The 18,971-nt window shown below is 41.7% G+C and overlaps 1 protein-coding gene across 1 annotated transcript; it reads right to left on the bottom strand.

Annotated features, from left to right (window-relative positions):
* Positions 1-1,832: 1,832 nt before the first annotated feature.
* Positions 1,833-17,764, bottom strand: srd5a1 (steroid-5-alpha-reductase, alpha polypeptide 1 (3-oxo-5 alpha-steroid delta 4-dehydrogenase alpha 1)). Its single transcript, XM_085446034.1, has 5 exons — positions 17,330-17,764; positions 16,934-17,100; positions 14,681-14,782; positions 4,308-4,458; positions 1,833-4,179 (listed from the first exon to the last, which is right to left on the bottom strand). The coding sequence occupies exons 1-5, from the start codon at positions 17,638-17,640 to the stop codon at positions 4,113-4,115; spliced, it is 798 nt and encodes a 265-aa protein (XP_085302160.1). The 5' UTR covers positions 17,641-17,764; the 3' UTR covers positions 1,833-4,112.
* Positions 17,765-18,971: the final 1,207 nt, after the last annotated feature.

Here is an 18,971-nt window from a genome sequence, read left to right as displayed (position 1 = left end):
TAAAAGATGCACACGAACACACACACGCACAGAAACAACAACACAGGAGAAGCTGGAGAAGCCACTAATATGCTCACAGGCAGAACAGTAATAGGAGATAATATTAAGGAAGCAGGCAGTTGTCTGAGGCTGCATGTGGCTTGAATAGTAATGAGGCTGCAGTATGTTCCAGATATTTAACCCACATTAGTGGGAAGCTGCGCTTACAATGTCGGCAGCCATTACACTGTTTCTACATGTGAGCATATTGCCTGTGGTGCGTTGCCCCCACTGTGCAGTTAGGTACAGTAATAACAAGGACATCATTAGAATGAACCCACTGATTATCATCTAACCGCAGAGCAGGTTCAAAACTGCAAATCTGGGCCATCGACTTTATATGCAGTGGTACAGTCCAAACTGTACCACCTGAATGCAAGATGGGGGGGTTAAAAGAGTTTAAACCTAGGAGGTGTAGGTGTGTTAATATGCGCCATCTACAGGTAAAGAGAACATCTTCAAACTGCTGTCCATCGCCTGCATTCTGGGTGCAAAGGAGGGATCCTGCACCATTTACAAAATCATAACCAAGGGATTTTAAGACCTCAGTAAACACAAAGGAAGACCAAGAGATCATACTGATAGTTATGACAGGGCAGAAATCAGTGCAACACCAAGTACGCTGTTTTTCTTCATGCATGACAATAAACTGAATATTTCTGTTAAAGTTAATGTTAAACAATTTGACATAAAACAAAAACTTTATATATTATAAAGTTCACCTGCACTGTTACACAGAAATTTTACACGGAATCTAAGACTAGGACTTCATGTTTCCTTTAATTTCAGACTTTTTGAGATAATATTTTGTACAAAGTCTAGTCCTATCCATGGGAGGCAAGACTGGAGCCATAAATAAACAAATAAATAACTAAAGCAGCTATCACATTACCGGCTGGCTTAGGACTCCATGTTGCCATGTTGGTTTTCCCCCTTTTATAGCCAGCAGTGGCCATATTTGAAGAAGAGGGTGGATCGCTAACTTATCAACTGGACTTGACTGTTTTGAACCCTTCGTCATTTTCACTGTTGCTTCCAATGGCCACTCATACAATAAATGGCCTGTATTTGTATAGCGCTTTACACGTTCAGTCATCTACCCATTCACACACTGGTGATGGCAAGCTACATTGTAGCCACAGCCACCCTGGGGTGCACTGACAGAGGCGACAATAGTGACTTGTCAATCACAAGGTTGATCCAGTCATAAACATTTCATGCTTTATCCTTATTTCCCTCTTATTGGGTCCACAGTTTACAAAATGAACATCTTATTGTTTTCAATAAATCTTGAAAGTAGATTTCCAGGCTGGCTTTACTTTTCACATCGGAAAGCGGTGTCCATCTTTTATATACAGTCTATGGCTTGCAAGACGGGCAGAACATGCAGCAGTGGCTTGTTATTTTACTTTCCTACCACAGACGTGTGTTTGTTCGCATGCAGCAGTCTTAAAGGCTGAAGGTTGTTAATGCTGCTTAGTTGTTGCTTTTCCACGTTACATTAAATTATATAGCATGCGTATATTAAATATTACTTGTATCCAGAGCCTGTGTGTCTAAGTTTGGGACCAACAAGCCATTACACAGTGCATGAAGATGAATGGTATTACAGGCAAATGGCACACTCAGTTGTAAATAGTGTCTGTGTAATATAGTGATGCAATTACAAGGAGCCCAGACAGAGGATGCACAACTAGAAAAAAAAAAAACACCCTGGAAAAAAGAGAGAGAAGGTGGGGGCACGAAGGACGTCTCTCTGCAAAGCAGCCATCATTTATCATCACACTCAGACGCAGCAGTCAAAGTATTTATTGGTGACAAAGTGTAAAAATCCCTTTATCAAATTCCTAAAGACATGACCTCAGTTGTGACAGGAAAAGGACTTCATCAGAAAATGAGTGAGCAAACTTTAAAGATAACTGCACTTCTTTTGAATAAAAAGTCATTTTTAAAACCCACCCAAAAAAAGGGCACCTGAGTACCAACAAACCATGACATGATTTAAGAAAAGTCTTAACTTACACTGACAAGATTATGACTCACAGTAACAAAAATGAAACCGTAATGGAGCGAAAGAGACAAGTCCAATATTTCCTGTTCCTGTCTTTACTTCCAGTTTTTCTCCGTCCCTTCAAAAACACATCTCGCACAGCTTTATTCATTCAGCACGCGTTGTCCTCCTGCTTTCACCAGGCCAATATTTTTCTCTAATTTCTTCTCCACTTCTTCACCATCTCTCTGAGAAACTCCCAGCATGGGGCATGTTTTGGGGCAACTCTTATTTTCTAATTTCAGGCATGGGTGACTTATTGACGCCTGTGCTTGATCTTCATTCTCTGTCCCCGCAGTCCACGAGTGGGGGACAGGCCTGATGCAAGTCTCAGTCTTTTTTTTTTTTTTTTTTTTTTTACTTTGTACATTTTTCCAACTTTGTAGTACATGCAAACAAAAAATACGAAAAAAAGAACACAAAAGAAACAAACTAAAAGGAATAAAGCGCACCTAATCTGTGGGGTGAAGAAAACAAAGAATAATTATACACATATGTATAGAGAAGTACTGTCTTATCAATCCCGTCCCAAAAACACCATCCACCCAGACTCTTACATCCATATGAAGGCTGCCAGACAGGGCCCGAAGTCTGGTCCTCTCCCCGACAGGTCCAGTTCCATTCACAATCATAACATATTTGAACCCGGAGCGGGTATTAGCAGGACCCCATTCTCTCAGGGTCTGGCCGTCCGCCTATGCCTCAAAGGACCAAGAACCAAAAGCTGTTTGAATTAAGAAGAGGAAAGAAAAAAAAAAAAAAAAAAAACCCTCAGAGGAGAGGTCCCTGCCTTATGGGGTTGAGTGAGTCTTATAGGCTATCCATTTTGTCCACAGTTTATCAGATTTCAGTCTCAAAGTGTAGGTCATCTCTATCTCTAGAGATCTATCTATATCTATCCTCAATTACATCAGTCCATTCTTCCAATTTTAAAGGGTCACTTTTCAGCCAGTTTTTTGTTATTATCTTTTTGCTTGACAACAACATAATTTTAAACAAGTAATGGTCCTCCTTTCTTACATTTTCCCATATTCCAAAATACAATACTCGTGCCTCACATGACATGCTTTCCCAGTAAGGTTTGCTATTTTTACACTTCCAAAACACATGAGAATGATTGGCGTCCCAGTCTCCACATAATCTCCAGCATTGTTGGGGTGTTTTCAGCTGCTTGCTTTTGATATAAGGTGTAATAAAGAACCTAATCACATTTTTCCAGCCATATTCTCTCCATCGTCTAGAGCTGGTGGAATTATGCTATGAGAGACAAACGGATCGCCAGTCATCCTCTGACATAATTCAGATTCCCACTTTTGTTTAATATATAATGTTTCATTCCTATTCTAATTTTGCAGACCAGTCTTTTTTTGAGTCCAGATATGCAGTTACATTCACAAAGTTGCTTCTCTTTCAGGACTTTGAGATGACGAGGTCAGTAGATGACACCCAGAGCAAAATCCAGTAGAAAACACGTTCTACGTGATTCAGAACTCGTCTATTTGATGTGAATCGACATTAAAAAGATTTGCAACAGCTGAATCTTGAGGATAAAATGACCATTTTAAATGTCTGCTTTGCATTTCCAACTTTATGTTCCAACTGGGAGAATATGCAGAGCAGGAGGAGAGTCTTAAAGCTGTTTACTGCTGATGTAGACTGTCATAAATCCCGTATATTACCATGGAGCTACTCCATTCACAACCTTTATTTCCTCTGGAGGAGAGCTGAATGCCACCTCTCCTGCAAACGCAACACCTCCAGCACATTCAGTCCATGCTTGTTGAGGTTCCTTGGTGCTTTGTGATGTTATTACCAACGTAACAAATGATAAAAACCTTTCTGAGATGGTGACTTTTAACAATTGCTTCTTCACACCAAGAGTGCGCTTGTTTTCAGTGGAAAAAAAATAAGCTGTGTTCAAGGTTTGTTGCTACATTAGAGAATTTCTAAATTAGGCAAATGATCACAGGAATGTTCTTCGCCGTTGCAGGAGAACACATTACCTTTCGAGGTGTCCAGCTTTCTAGAACAGAAAGGGAATCAACACCTTCCTGCTTTTAGGGTAGTCCTCAAACTTGGCAAGGTACCATCTGCAGAGCAAGAACAAAGGAACAAGAAATTTTCCTGTGTTAATTCTGAATTTTGTTTAAAATGTACAGTGTGCACACTCCAGGAAAATTGCTCCGAGTGTGAGAACGCTGCCTGTTTTTGTTCTTACTTGTGGTGGGCCACAGCTCTGCTAGCGAGGACCACTGCGGTAAAGATGGCGAAGGCTGCACTGTGAACAGAGTGACCAGCCAGAGTGAAGCCAGCCCACTCTGTTATCTCGCCCAAGAAGTTGGCCCCAGACACGTACTCGAACATGCCGCCTGTGGGTGGAAGACAGCGACATTAGAGCAGGTGGGTTTCTCCTTTGATGTGCTCACTGATGCAAAAATAACCCAAACATTTTAATGTTGAGGGAAATAAAATCCAGTGACTTTTTGCAGAATACAATTTGATACTAAGCTGAAGAAGTGGTGACATTTCCACTGCCTGTGAATCTTATTTGGAGGCAACATGCAGTTACAAAATGCAAAGGGCATTCACAGAGCTGGCTTCATACCACACATACATGGCTGAGCACTCAGTATGCGACTGCAGGCTATGTGCTCAGCAGTGCTGCTACCCTTTATGTGAAAATAGCAGATTCTTGGCTGAGGGGATTCCAGACGTGCCTGTAGGTTGATCTGGAGCAACAAAGCTCACAGCTTCCTCACACCTTGCCTTCTCTGCTCTATTTTCTTTAAGGTTCAGGGAAGGATTGTTTCAACAGGTTCAGTGCAAGTTCAGGCTCAAGGTGCTTTTGTTGTGACTACGCTCCCAGTCAGGGGAGCCGCTCACTTTGTGAACCCGTTATGATTACAGATTTATTTAACAGAGGTAGAAGCCAACTTATGGTTTGGATTTTTCAGAGAAAACAGTTTGATTCCATGTACCCACCGTACAGCCTGTTTTGCAAAAGGAATTTGGACGTGAACCAATGCCTTGTTTACCCAACCCCCTCCTTACACGTCACATCTTATACAGTGCTCAGCCAGTTAAATGCAGTACAAGGTCACACACACACTTAAAAAAACCAAAACCAAACCATAAATCCACTCATGTTTCAGTTGTTAGGTCTGTTTTAGCCAAGCTGGGGCGGGCTGCACAGCAAACTCTTCCTAAAATGGGTTTACTCATCAGAGAACGTTGATGTGTTGCATTCCCCTCCCAAAAACACCGAAACAAACAAAACATTTATCGACCATTTGTACGGAGAACCACCAACCATCATTTTGACACTCAGTGTTAAATGCTGCAGTCCTGACTGCCTAACAACATGAAGGCTGTATAGCATGACCCAGATCTAGCTAGATAGCTCAATATATAAGGCACTGTCGTTAGATAAAAGATTAGTAATTATCACAGGGTTTGAATGGATCTGGGATGGAATTCTGATCCAGGGTGTTGGATAACAGATGTGTGGAGAATTAGACGAGTTGCTGCCTGTGTAGAGCAGCAAGTGAACCATAGCTGAACTAAACAGAGTCGAGTCTGTAGAACAGGGGTCGGCAACCCTAGGCAGGGTTAACTGATGGCACCATAGCTGGACGGGCATACCAGACATTTGCTCGGTGGGCCGATGATTTATTTTTTTTGGAACGGTATAAACAATGAAAGGTGGTGGATTGGCTAGATACTGGTCGGTGTGTAAAAATAACTCAGTTGTTTGGTGGTGGCTATGGCGGAGCTTCCGCAGATTCAGTAAAATTAACAAGTGGTGGAGGCCAGCAGGTGGATGAGGGAGAGGGGAGACAGGAGGAGGAGAGACCCGAGGCGGCCGCCAGTCCGAGTGTCAGGTGAACTGAACTTCAGGTAAGAAGTTATGACCTGCAGTCTATCTGGGTCAGATATAAACCAAGTTTAGGTGGAGTTTATTTTCGTTATGCTGACTTTTTACAGTCAGTTACAATAACTCGTACTGCGTGCTAACTAGCATGACGGAGTTTCTATACAGCTGGGTGGTGCTATGATGTTACTGATAGTGAACTTTATTTTATCCATAAGGTCAGCTAGTAGAGTTGCCACCCGCCCCGTACAAACGGAATCATCCCGTATTCAGAGACATTATTACGTGTTTCGTGTTGAGCTGAGATGTCTAGGATGGAAAAAGACACAAAGCTGGATTTATTCTGTCTTTGCTGCACAGCTGCCTCTTCTTCTCTCATTCTCCCCCCTCTCTCTCCTGTTTCTACTTCAATCATGAAACTGATCAATGATCAGCTGATCGTCTCTCTTGTTTGTTTATCGCCCACTTTGCGCCAGAAAGAGGAAACCAGTGGATGTCGCGCTAAACAACAGCAGCACGTTTAAGCTTGATCAGCTGTTGTTAAATTTATTTAATATTAATTTCTAGTATCAGCTGATGTTTGCTGGAGCCACAGCTGTAAAGCTGCTGGTCATGATGTCTGTTTGGATGTGTGGTGAGAGGGAAACATGAAGATGAAACCAGGAGATGTCCTTACTGAATCATCAGAGCTGAACAGGTGATGGAGAAACAGGTTTACCTTTTAGGTGACATGGATGAGTTGAAGGGAAGTTATGAACTGTTTCTGAGAGACAAATAACACCAGGATCCTTTTCTAAGTAGCTGACAGCTGGTAACTGTACAGGGGCAGGTCTAGCAAAGTTTTGCCAGGAGGGCAGGTAGGGCATTAACAGGGAAAGGGGGGCACAAAGAAATACTTTCTTATTCTCATTTAAAATGTCTGGCTGTTATTAAATTATCTGAAGCTTACAATGAAAGTTTTTATCTGATGTAAAATGTATAGAAATCATACATATACCAACAACATTGTACATCACTGTCACAACAGCGTTTGTTTTCATTCAAAGGCTTTATGGCTTTAATACCTGGGGGGCCGGTCTCTAGTCAAAATGCCCGGGTCAATTTTTTGTCCCAGTCCAGCCCTGGGCACGACACGCAGTGAGTTAATCTGAGAAGGTGCATCAAAAAAAATAAATGGTCGCGCCACCAGTGCACATCGCAAATTAGCTCTCATAGACACATTAGTTGTGCCTCTTCTTAATGACGGTATCTTAGCTAAAAACCCAACTACCAGATTCAACTTGTAATTGGCTAAAAATAACTTAGCCTACTGGTGAGAGGGACGCTGTTGGCTTTCCACATTCCGACACTTCAAAGGTTTCTGGAGCTTTCCGCTCAGCACAGCATCAGCACCACGGAAATACTCTGATACATACATAGACTCGAGACACAATGCATTTTGGGACTTTCAGGTGTTTGGACCAATGTTCTATTTTCTGATCAAACCAGAAATCTTTAATGAGCAGCTCGATTTGTCTCGCATTAACTGAGTTAATGCCAGTTAATGCAACATCGAAGCAGCTGGAATCCACAGCTGTGTGTGTTCATGGAGCTGGATTTTCACCTGCTGGACATCACTATCTGACAAGGTTAACTGTCTTCAGAACATTGCAGAGGCCTTATTGACAGTATTTGGCTCTACATATCTGTGTGAGCAGATTTTCTCTCACATGAAGAGAGTCCTCAGGTCTGAATGCTGGACCCTCGGAGACCCGAGTCTCTGAGTGGGAGACCAGAGATCACATTAACATGTGTGACTCTGTATTAACAAACATGCCATATTGGCCCAGTTTATTTTTCTTATCATTGTTGTGAGGAGACCATAAATAGCATTTGTATTTTCTGTTGTTCAGTTCATTTGCTGTTATGGATAAAAAGTCTTTTTTTGTTTCAAAATAGCTGAGAACTATTCGCTGACAGCTGCCAACATCTACGAACAAATATAATCCTATAAAGTGGCTCTATATAGTGTGTAACTGTTAATATAGAGCGTTATTCAATTTATTGCTAATGCAATCATATGGATGGCACACTGACCTCTGAGGAAATTTTAAATGGCACTTGCCATCAGAAAGGTTGCCGACCCCTGCTGTAGAAAGTAAAGAGTGAAGTCCAGATCAGAGTAGGGCTGCTCAATTAATCGAATTTTAATCACGATTACGATCTGGGCTTTCAACGATCATTAAAAATGACTGAGCCGATTATTAGCCCCTCCCTCATTTATCCGCGACACCTTAAAGGCCGGTCCGTGAAAATATTGTCGGGCATAAACCGGTCCGTGGCGCAAAAAAGGTTGGAGACCGCTGATTAAGAGGACCCGAGGGAAGCTCGGAAAGCTAAGCAGAAGTTATTTGGAGAGGAGAGTGACTGCCGTTGGTTGAAAAGAGAGGTAAAAAAAAAAAACTTCAGTGGTGTTGCACACTATTTTATATTATTTTTTTAAAGTCATTGTTAACCCTTTAAAGCCGGTCAGAGCAGCACGCTCCGTTTTGTGTAACTATTTTTAAATCCCTGTAGAACCTGGACCGTGTAAGCTAGCGCAATAATTTATTTTGCATATGAAACCAGAGGAGTTGTACTTACATCTGATGCCATCAGCTTGTCCTCGGTCACGGTTTCCTTCCACATAAAGCTTTACAAAAATTGCATAAAAAGCGCTTGCAGGAACAAAAACATAATATTCCAGAAACACGCTTTGCCGATCCGATCAGCTGTTCGTAACACTTCCCACATTGAAACAGACGTCAGCGCGAACTATCGCATGTCCGCCATTTCCTGGCTGAAACCGGAACTGACGTCATTTTCGCGGAAATGTAGTTTTTTACTTGTAGGCCTTAAAAGCCTATACTGGTCATGTTTGACTTTTCTGAATAGTTGCTGGGATGCTTAGAACTCGAGTTGCACTGCTGGAAATAGTTTATTTTGATGCACCTGCTGTTTTCTTTGCAAATTTGCATCATAGGATTGTTTTTTCGTTTTTCCTGCAATAAAAATTGGTGTATCTCCAAAATAAAACTATGAAGACACTCAAAATAAATTTCCTGTTGTTGTAAACTATTTTTTGCAACTTTATTGTATTTAAAGTTTTGAGGGATAAACCTCTTAAATTTCTCCAAGTAGAAATATATGTAAACAAAACAAAAACGATTTTCAATTTTTTTGTAGTTTATTGCACTTTTTTGCAATTAATGTAGTTACTATGGACTTAATGCATACATATTATTAAAATATGGTAAATGGCCTGTATTTATATAGCGCTTTTCTAGTCCCTAAGGACCCCAAAGCGCTTTACATATCCAGTCATCCACCCATTCACACACACACACATTCACACACTGGTGATGGCAAGCTACATTGTAGCCACAGCCACCCTGGGGCGCACTGACAGAGGCGAGGCTGCCGGACACTGGCGCCACCGGGCCCTCTGACCACCACCAGTAGGCAACGGGTGAAGTGTCTTGCCCAAGGACACAACGACCGAGACTGTCCAAGCCGGGGCTCGAACCGGCAACCTTCCGATTACAAGGCGAACTCCCAACTCTTAAGCCACGATCGCCCGTTTATGGGCTATAACAGTTGTATAGCAACTTGAAATGCTCCCACAAATGGCACTACAACATGTAAAAAAATAATATAAGCTCTGGCGGACTTGGTTCTATAGTAGGTCTTAAAGGGTTAAATAAATATCGTCAAATAATCGAGATCTCAATTTCAGTAAAAATAATCGTGATTATCATTTTTGCCATAATCGAGCAGCCCTAGATCAGAGTAGCTGAATCGGGCCTGAGGAGCTGAGGGAGGTGACGGGCTGCAGAGTGAATGGCAAAAAGCTGCAGAATGACAAGTGAACAGTGTTACGGCCCTAGCAGGGCCTCCTCCTGAAGGTGCCTGTGTGGGCGTGTCACACTACCTCTTCTGCCTGAGGTGCCACCTTTCCCTTTTGTGCAGCTGACTCTCGTCAGTAATCAAGGAGATTTAAGCCCAGGGAAAGGTGAGCTCTGGGCCAGAGTGCCATTTTGTGTGGTGTTTGCAGCTAGTGAGCTGTGTGTGTTTTGTGATGTTTGCAGCTAGTGAGCTATGTGTGTGTTGTGGTGTTTCCAGCTAGTGAGCTGCGCTTTCCTTTTGACTTTGCTTTATTGACCAACGCCTGAGTTGTTTGTTTTTCTTAAATGGTGATAGCGGCTTGTCCGTCTCTCTTAGTTGAGCTACTTTAATAAAACTCTTTAATTTAACCCTTTTGCCTCCTTGACTCCTTTTTCTGACCTGGACACCTTTTGTTACTTCCCCCTCACCGCCTAGACCCCTCAGGGGAACGTAACAAGTGGGGGCTCGTCCGGGATCGTTGAAAAGGGAGTTTTGAGTTGGAATTGGTTTTTGATTATCTGGCTGTTTTTTACCTTTGGAGATTCAACTTCCCAGTTTAGTTAGGTGAGTGTCCAGCTGAGCTTATAAAGTTCTTCCTTCGGGCACTCTTTTTTTGTTTTGCCTTTTTTATTTTCGGAGTAATCCTGGGCGGGGATTAGTTCCCTGTTGGGGGTAGGCAATTCAGGGCTCCGGTCGCTGAAGTTCTGCCTTTCAAGTTGCCTCGAGCCCAGCACGCTCCAGAAGATAGGTAGGTAAAGTTTGCTGTGCTTAGGAACTGGGTAGGTTGTATTTGTTAATGTGTGTGTAGCAAAAGGTAAGTTGGTCAAGAAGAGTAAGTTGTTTGGTTACCATTAATTGTTGGCTAGCCTGTGAGAACTGGCACAGGTGTGTGGTGGTTTTCTTCAGGCTGAAATGGCGTTCCAGTTGAATCAGCTGGAGCTGACGAGCACTGGGCCTACATCTGTTGGTGAACAGGTGTCTAGAAGCTCGTTTGTGGGCAATAACATCCACCTGGTTCCCGTTTTCTGTGAATCCAGTGTTGAGAGCTTCTTCAGTGTATTTGAAAGCATAGCAACTGCATTACAGTGGCCTGAAGACGTGTGGGGGGTGATGTTGCTGTGTAAATTCACAGGTAAGGCTCAGGAAGTTTGCTCTGGTCTGTCTATGCAGGACAGCCTAGTTTATGAAAAGATTAAAAGTGCTGTCCTCCAAGCCTATGAACTTGTGCCTGAGGCCTATAGGCAGAACTTTCGAGGTTTGGAGTTGGCACAGGGTCAGTGCTACCTTGACTTTGCTCGGGAGAAGGCAAAGCTTTTTGGTAGGTGGTGCTCTGCAAGCCAGGTTAAAAGTTTGGGGTCGTTACGTGAGCTCATGCTTGTGGAGGATTTTAAAAACTCTGTTCCTGAGTCTATTTCTTGTTATTTAAGTGAGCAAAGGGTTTCCACTCTACAGCAGGCTGCCATACTGGCGGATGGGTTTACCCTAACTCCTAAAACAAACGCGGTGGAATGTGACATCCCTTCTCACGGTAACACATCTTGGAGAGCTAGGAGGGAGCCAGCTAACAAGGCTGAAAAAGTTGTGGTTTCGAGACCCAAAACAAAGCTTTGTTTCTTCTGCCACAACCCTGGACACCTCATTGCTGACTGTTCAAAATTGAAACTCAAACGGAAAGCCGACTCAAAGCAACAAGTGCCTGCTTTGAGAAAAGCTAGTCGTGGTTCTCAAACCGACCAGGTTGCCAGGCCTAGTAAAAGGCTACACTTGGAGCATAATTGCTCAATCGTGTCATGTAGTCAGTGTGAGAGGTCAACTAACCCTGAGCTGCTGCTGGTTGACAATGTCCCCGTTCCTCAACATGACCTGCAGGTGGACAGATCATGTATAACACCACCACTCAGACCTGCACCCCTGACTAACAAACATGCCTGTACCCGTGACCTGAGCAATCGTCTGAAAACTGTTGCAGTAAGGTCTTCTGACTGCCTGCTGTGTTCTCCACATGTGATGGCTCAAAAAAGCCCTAGCCACCACATGAGACATTGTTTTGAGGGTCTGCGGCCACCCTCAGTCAGTATTTTGAACCCGTTGAGATGGGGTTGGCAGCTTCCGCAGGCAATGCCTAACCGTTGCTATGGGGTTTGGTAGGTGGAAAGCCTGCGATTTGTTGATGCGATGGTTACGGACTTGATTAGTTGTTTTGGTTATCATAATCATTTGACAAACCACGGGTTTGTATTTATGGGAGGGGGTGTTACGGCCCTAGCAGGGCCTCCTCCTGAAGGTGCCTGTGTGGGCGTGTCACACTACCTCTTCTGCCTGAGGTGCCACCTTTCCCTTTTGTGCAGCTGACTCTCGTCAGTAATCAAGGAGATTTAAGCCCAGGGAAAGGTGAGCTCTGGGCCAGAGTGCCATTTTGTGTGGTGTTTGCAGCTAGTGAGCTGTGTGTGTTTTGTGATGTTTGCAGCTAGTGAGCTGTGTGTGTTTTGTGGTGTTTCCAGCTAGTGAGCTGCGCTTTCCTTTTGACTTTGCTTTATTGACCAACGCCTGAGTTTTGTTTGTTTTTCTTAAATGGTGATAGCGGCTTGTCCATCTCTCTTAGTTGAGCTACTTTAATAAAACTCTTTAATTTAACCCTTTTGCCTCCTTGACTCCTTTTTCTGACCTGGACACCTTTTGTTACTTCCCCCTCACCGCCTAGACCCCTCAGGGGAACGTAACAACAGTTTTCTCCTTTGCAGCCTCTTTATCGTGGTTAGTGAAGAGCCGTGCAGAATATTTTGGCTGTTGGCAACTTGGTCTGTCACAGATCAAGAGGCAACTCTGACTGAGAAACCAAAGGTCATCATATGTTCTTACATTACGGACTTTTCAGTCACATGGTTGACCCAGCCTGAGGCATGCTCTGCATTTAAGCCTCCCTTCTAACCAACTGGGGCAGTGGTTTACAAAATGAACATGTTATATTCAATGAGACTTGAAAGTAATAAGTGAAAACACCAACAGCTTGTTTCAGAAATCCCATGTGAAATGTGATTTTTTTTTTTTTTTTTTTTTTGTTTTGCTTTTGTAGTGTTGTCAACTGACCCTTCTGTGCTTAAAACACTCCAATGTTAAAAATGTAAACAAATACTATAAATACATCAATCTGAAAGCACATTAGTCTCAAATAACATGAACACTTCATAAAGATGAATTATGTACACAGCCTGAATACTGAATAAGTGAGGGTTTCACATTTACACACATCTTCCACTGTACGCCTGGCTAACTGTCTAACAATTACTGTCAACTCTGTGTGGTTTAAAAGATTTCCATGTTTGTGTCAGTGAAAGCAAACACACTAAAAGTCCTACAAGTTGGACCGTATTAGAGGATGTGCAGCAAGAGCTGTTTATACAGTAATGTAAGGGCTCACAGAGGCCCAGGCAAAGACAGCTAGTGACAACCTGTGATTCTGCTTAGTGTGATCTGTATAATCATGAGACCACACTGGAAAATTAGCATCTAGCACACAGAGACCGCAGCGTCGAGGGCCATTATGTGATTGCAGGTTTTGTGACTTCCTTCTCACTCATCACGTGTGCTGCAACAAAAACATTCAGAGTCTAAACCTAAGAATAAGTAGCGCCACAATGTAAAAACGGCACCGTTTACAAGGAAGGACTGTATCCTAAAATTGAAGAAGGCCCTGTCTCAGAATTTCATGAAAGTATTTTATGCTTATTTCAAGCTGTATACTTTTATTTTTGGAATTTGCTAGAATAGCTTTATTGGAAACCATGCTTATTTATTTTATACTAATCTTAGCATGGCCCCTCAGTTACTCCTCTGCCTGAAACTATGTTTCACAAATACGTAATCGATTTGATCAGTTTCCCCCTCTACATTCTGTATGCATATGCCAGTTTTTACATGCATACACAACGTATAAAAGGTAAACTTGGTGTGACAGTGTTCTGAGTTAAGCTCTTAAATAAATAAATAAAGTTTACCAGCACAATCGATGTACAGTTCGCCCAGGACTGAGAGAAATTACATTGCCCCATTCTTTATAGCTTACTTTACAGAGTACAATGAAAACCTAATGAAATGATTTCATTATATATTGTTTTCTTTCGTCGTTTAATGATCAAATTACTAACAAAAATGTTGCATTGCTTACTTTAGGCTGAGTATGCAAAAACTTAAGACTACACTTACAGAAATGATTTATCCTTAATTACTGGACACCTGCTGTTGAATTTATTTCTGAACAGAAAATTAAATAGTCTAAATCAAAGGTGTCAAACATTAGGCCTGGGGCCCAGAATCAGCCTGGCACAGACTCCAATTAGGCCCAATGGACAGTTTTGGACAATATGAAGGAGTGCACACATTTTGAACTGTATTTTCATTTTTTTTCTCCCCCTCAACACAGACGCTACACTTTTTTGGTTGTTTTTTAACAACAAGTCCACAATTTTTAAAAGGCTATTTTATTGCGAATTAACAAAACTTTCTGCTGTACAATTACAGGACAGTCTGGGTGACAAACTTTATGTAATTTTAAACATTTATGTCTTACAGCTTAAACTGAGCTTGAGTAGTGCTGACAGATTATTTCTTCAACACAGCATTTCTAGAACAGATAGAAGAACTGAGACAACCTTGAAACGACACCACTTTTTCCTATGAAGTTATCTCAGGGACAAAATGTGTACCTAAACTCCTTTACGCTGACAGAAAGAGTTTCACTGGTTTGACCCACTGGAGATTAAAATGAGTTTAAAATCCCAAGTCTAAATAAAATGTCAGAGTCTGACTGAAGCTCTTACCTTTGGGAACCTTGTAACCAGTCTCTCCGGGCTTTCTCAGGTTCCTAAGGATGTGGTCAGATTGTACATTTATAAACCAGCCGACGAACCACAGTACCGAGCCTGGAGACAAAAGCAAAAGCTGTTTCAGCAAGTGACTGTACTGACAAAAAGCCAGAGAGCAAACCTTTGCGTTTCTTTTTCTTTTAGCATTTCCACATTTTGATGAATACTCCTGGTTTCCTTCCGAAAGCAACCTTAAAATATCATATTTTAAGTTTTCCTGCTAATCCAACTTAGGGTCACATACAGACTCGATATTTTCCCAGTTGTAACAGGACAAAAGGGAAGGTTTTAAAAGAAAAACTGCGTTGAGAAACTGTTGTTATAAATAAAATACATACATACATGATGCTTTAGACAATGTGCACAAATTGGCGAATGTATTAAACTGTGTAATCACTGTCATCTGTGAGGTACAGCTCTCCAAATATCCACCCACATCTATCATTTCCTGACTTTTCAAAAATAGCTCACACTCCGGCTGTGGTTCTCAGACAGAAAGAGGGCAAAGTGCCCACAACAGGTCACTTTGTTGTGGGCAAAGTGCACCTTTGTAACCTTGTATCTCTGAGTCTCGTTGATGAGTTGATGACTGAACCTGGGGTTATTTGGCATGCAGCCACCCCACTGACAAATCTGATAATTCTACCTTTCAAAAACCTTTATGTGTGTACAAACACCAACAACTATACATGACATCTTTCTCACTCACTTAGAAAAACTCAAATACATGTGGACGAATCACCTGATACCCACAGATCACATAGAATGCCCACATGGGCATTCAACATGTAAAACAAGAACATCTGGGCTTCCAGTGTATACCGAAACAGAACAGCTCGTAACCATTCTACTAGATAACACAGATATTTTTTTTTGGCTCAGTAATGCCTCCAGTCTTCCCAGATGAGCTGGAGGAAGGGGTGAGTCAGGTCTTAGCTCGTCTGCTTAGGCTGCTGCCTCCATGACCCGGATAAGCAGCAGAAAATGGGTGGATAGATACATGGCTGGACTTATCCCAGATATACTGCCACATGTGTATATGTTGCTTTATATGGGTTTTTGAAAACTGTCCAGCAGATGCTCTGCTGGACAGTTTTCAGCACAACACAGTGCATGTAGAGGACTATGCAATCAGCAGAGCCTCACCTTCCCCTACTTAAAACTGATACTATGTAATCCAACTGATGCAGTCTACAGCGTGGTTATTTTTTAATTGCACAAGAGGATGAGAGTGCAATTGTAAAGTGGAAACTACATCCAGGACGCTTGGCTAGCCAAGAACCACAGTGAAAGCTGAGTGAATGCCGACGCCAGCCCATCAACCAGACCTTGAACTTCAACTGGTAACAAATTGATGAGCAGTCAGGCTGCAGTCGCTGTTTCTACAGTAAAATCACAGTGGAGATCGCTTTGAAGTCGCTGTGTTGGTTTTTATCTTTGTTTTGTGCAATACCAAGGACAAAAACCCCTGTCATTAGGACAGGGGTTTTTGTCGGTATGTGAAACTATAGCTTACAGGTTTATATTGTTAAATGGTAATTATGAAACAATGTGTTACGGGTCATTTTACAGAGTAACATGAAAGTAATGTAACAAGTAGGATAACAAATCATCTTGAGTGCGCATGCGTCAACCATGCATGCAGCCTGTTATAGTTGCTCCTGTCTTTTCTCTTTAGTTTAACTTTTTTTCTTATTTATTTCTATGTCCTTTACTTTTAACTTAAATACAGAATTTTCCTTGGGGATTAATAAAGTATTCTGATTCTGCTTCAGACAAATTACTGAATCCTGGGAGTAATTAATCAACGTACTGCATTACTTTTAATAAATGTTTTATTTGTAATATGTGTGATAATTATTTTTTTAGAGTAACAACCCCAACACTGATCACAACAAAGAGGGGGAAATACCTCCAACATGGACAAACATTTGACCAGACAACATGCAATTAATTTGCATGACTTTAATGTCTTTGATATGCTGCTTAGCGATGGGGGTGATTCTCAAGGAAGATCCAGTGAGAATCGGTAAGAGAATGAATAAGGGATGGAATTGATAAGTGATATGGATATTAGCTCAATTCTTATCAATTCCCATCCCTATGTACACTTATAAAATACTAATTACACTCAGTACAACATTTTAACTTCTGCACACAACAAAATTCACATTCCTGTTGCAAACAGTCAGGGAACAGGACACCTACCAATGAGGAAGCATGGATGTGTAACCCAGTATGCTGGGTACTCAGCATAATGGCTCAGGTACCTGATCTGCATGAAGCCATTATAGCAGCAGAACACAAAGGCCAGAGCGAATGAAGCGAACGGTGTCGGTTTCCCTCCTCTGATTAAAAATGGATAAATGCAGGCTCTGCAGAAGAAGAAGAAAAAACACAACAAGAACACATTATTTTGAGTAATGGCATGTTTATACTGAAATGTATTCATCTGTGCACATTTTGACATCTCCTGTATCTGAGTTGCATAATCAATCAGGCGTTTCTTTGCCCAGTTGAAGGGGTACTTAAGCACTGCTCCTTGCGCAAGCCTGCTTATAACACTGTATAAATAAATAAACGTGACTGCCCACGGTTGCTTACCTCTGGACATAGTGAAGGAAATACATGGCAATGAGGAGCTGATTAGGTAGTAAAGACGTCTTGGAAGAAGATGTCCAAAGTAGCAGACACATAGGGAGCAGTAAGGCTGGCAGCTCCTGGACGAACCAGGCGAACCTGGCGTTAACTGGAAATCCATACTTGCTTGTAGCATACCGCCCGTAAGGAACATTTTCAAACAGCAAAGTAATAAAAGTGCAGGCTGCCATTAAAAACATGAAGTAAGCCATGCGGTCCAACATGTACAGCTCCTCTTCCTCTGAGAAGAAGAGCAGGGAGAGGAGAGCATCCATTTCGACCTGAGGGCTAATATTTAAAACTAAAACGTTCGCAATTAGCTAACTATACATACCTGTTATTCCCTAGCTTGCAGACAAGAGCCTGGACAGCGCATACGCTCGCGACCGATTCGGACCAATTAAGAGTTCTTGAACGATTACGCAACCGATCCTTTCAGCCAATGAAAGCGCTCGGTCTTTGCATCAGCATGTTAGATTGGATCCGATAGGTTTCTGAGTTCATAAAGTCGTCAGACTAAACTCTCGCGAGATCATAACCCAGCCGGAGAGCCGGCTGTTCGTGTATGAAAATGCTTATAAAAAGTCCAATCGGGGAAAAGTCATTTAACCTTCTCCTCATCCCCTACTTGCCAAATTTATACATTAACATTTATATCGACTGCTTTGTGCAAAACTCAGCTTGGTTAAACATCTCTCGGTTTAACATACGCAAATTGTTGCTGCAGTTTATTGTTGTAATCACAGCAATTCCCAGATGAGGTTGCCTATTTAACCCATCTCTTGGGTAATAACTTTCTGCTGGGTTAATGTGACGTTGTGTTATTTACTTCAAGCCAGGGTTATGCTACAGTTTTATATTTTCCTTCTTTCCAGGCTGCCACTACTGTTCAGTTTTAATGACAAATGGTTAGTCGATCTTTCTTAATGACTCTTTCTCAAAATTGAACTATAATGTGGAGTAATGTGGAAAATAGCAACTTGTACGGTCACTTTAATACTGTTATATAAAACATTGTTTTTACTTTTCATTGCTGTTAACATATAAACACACAAAAAGAGACAAAGAATGTTTCATATAGAATACAAGCATTTTCAGTTCATCAATATTTTTCACAAAGAGTGGCTGTGTTTTCACTCATGTTTACACATTTACTACATTTTAAAATTAACATGAAGTGTTAAACTTGGGGACATGGCCATCATCTTCACCAACCAGCAGGCGAAGATTATGGAAAGTGTGAGAGAAGAAAGGCCAAAGGACCAAACGATATCATAACAATAATAGTAACAGATTTGTGTCTGTTATGTGTCTGCATATCTAAGATGATAAGATGTCAGCGATAAAAGTATATTATGCAGCCCCCTATAGGCCAAAAAGAATTCCTAACATATGTTTGGCAAACTGCTTGTATAGTGCTTCATGCTGTCGGCCATGAAGTTATAATGAAACAATGCTTTCATAAGATGTAGGTGGCTTATTGCAAAAAATGGGTCATTGCTAGGTGGTTGCTAGGCAATGATATTATGTTTAATACAGCGTTTGTCCATATAAATTACATGTTATTGTTATGGAAATAAAAGAATAGGATGCTTTCATAGGGGGT

Source organism: Copadichromis virginalis, linkage group LG22 (genome assembly GCF_057382275.1).
Source record: "Copadichromis virginalis isolate Kocher_CV1m ecotype Utaka linkage group LG22, C_Virginalis_male_GT1.1, whole genome shotgun sequence".
In the NCBI taxonomy this organism is placed as follows: domain Eukaryota; kingdom Metazoa; phylum Chordata; class Actinopteri; order Cichliformes; family Cichlidae; genus Copadichromis; species Copadichromis virginalis.
The sequence above is the reverse complement of the archived record's forward strand: the minus strand, read 5'-3'. Positions and strand labels throughout refer to the sequence as shown.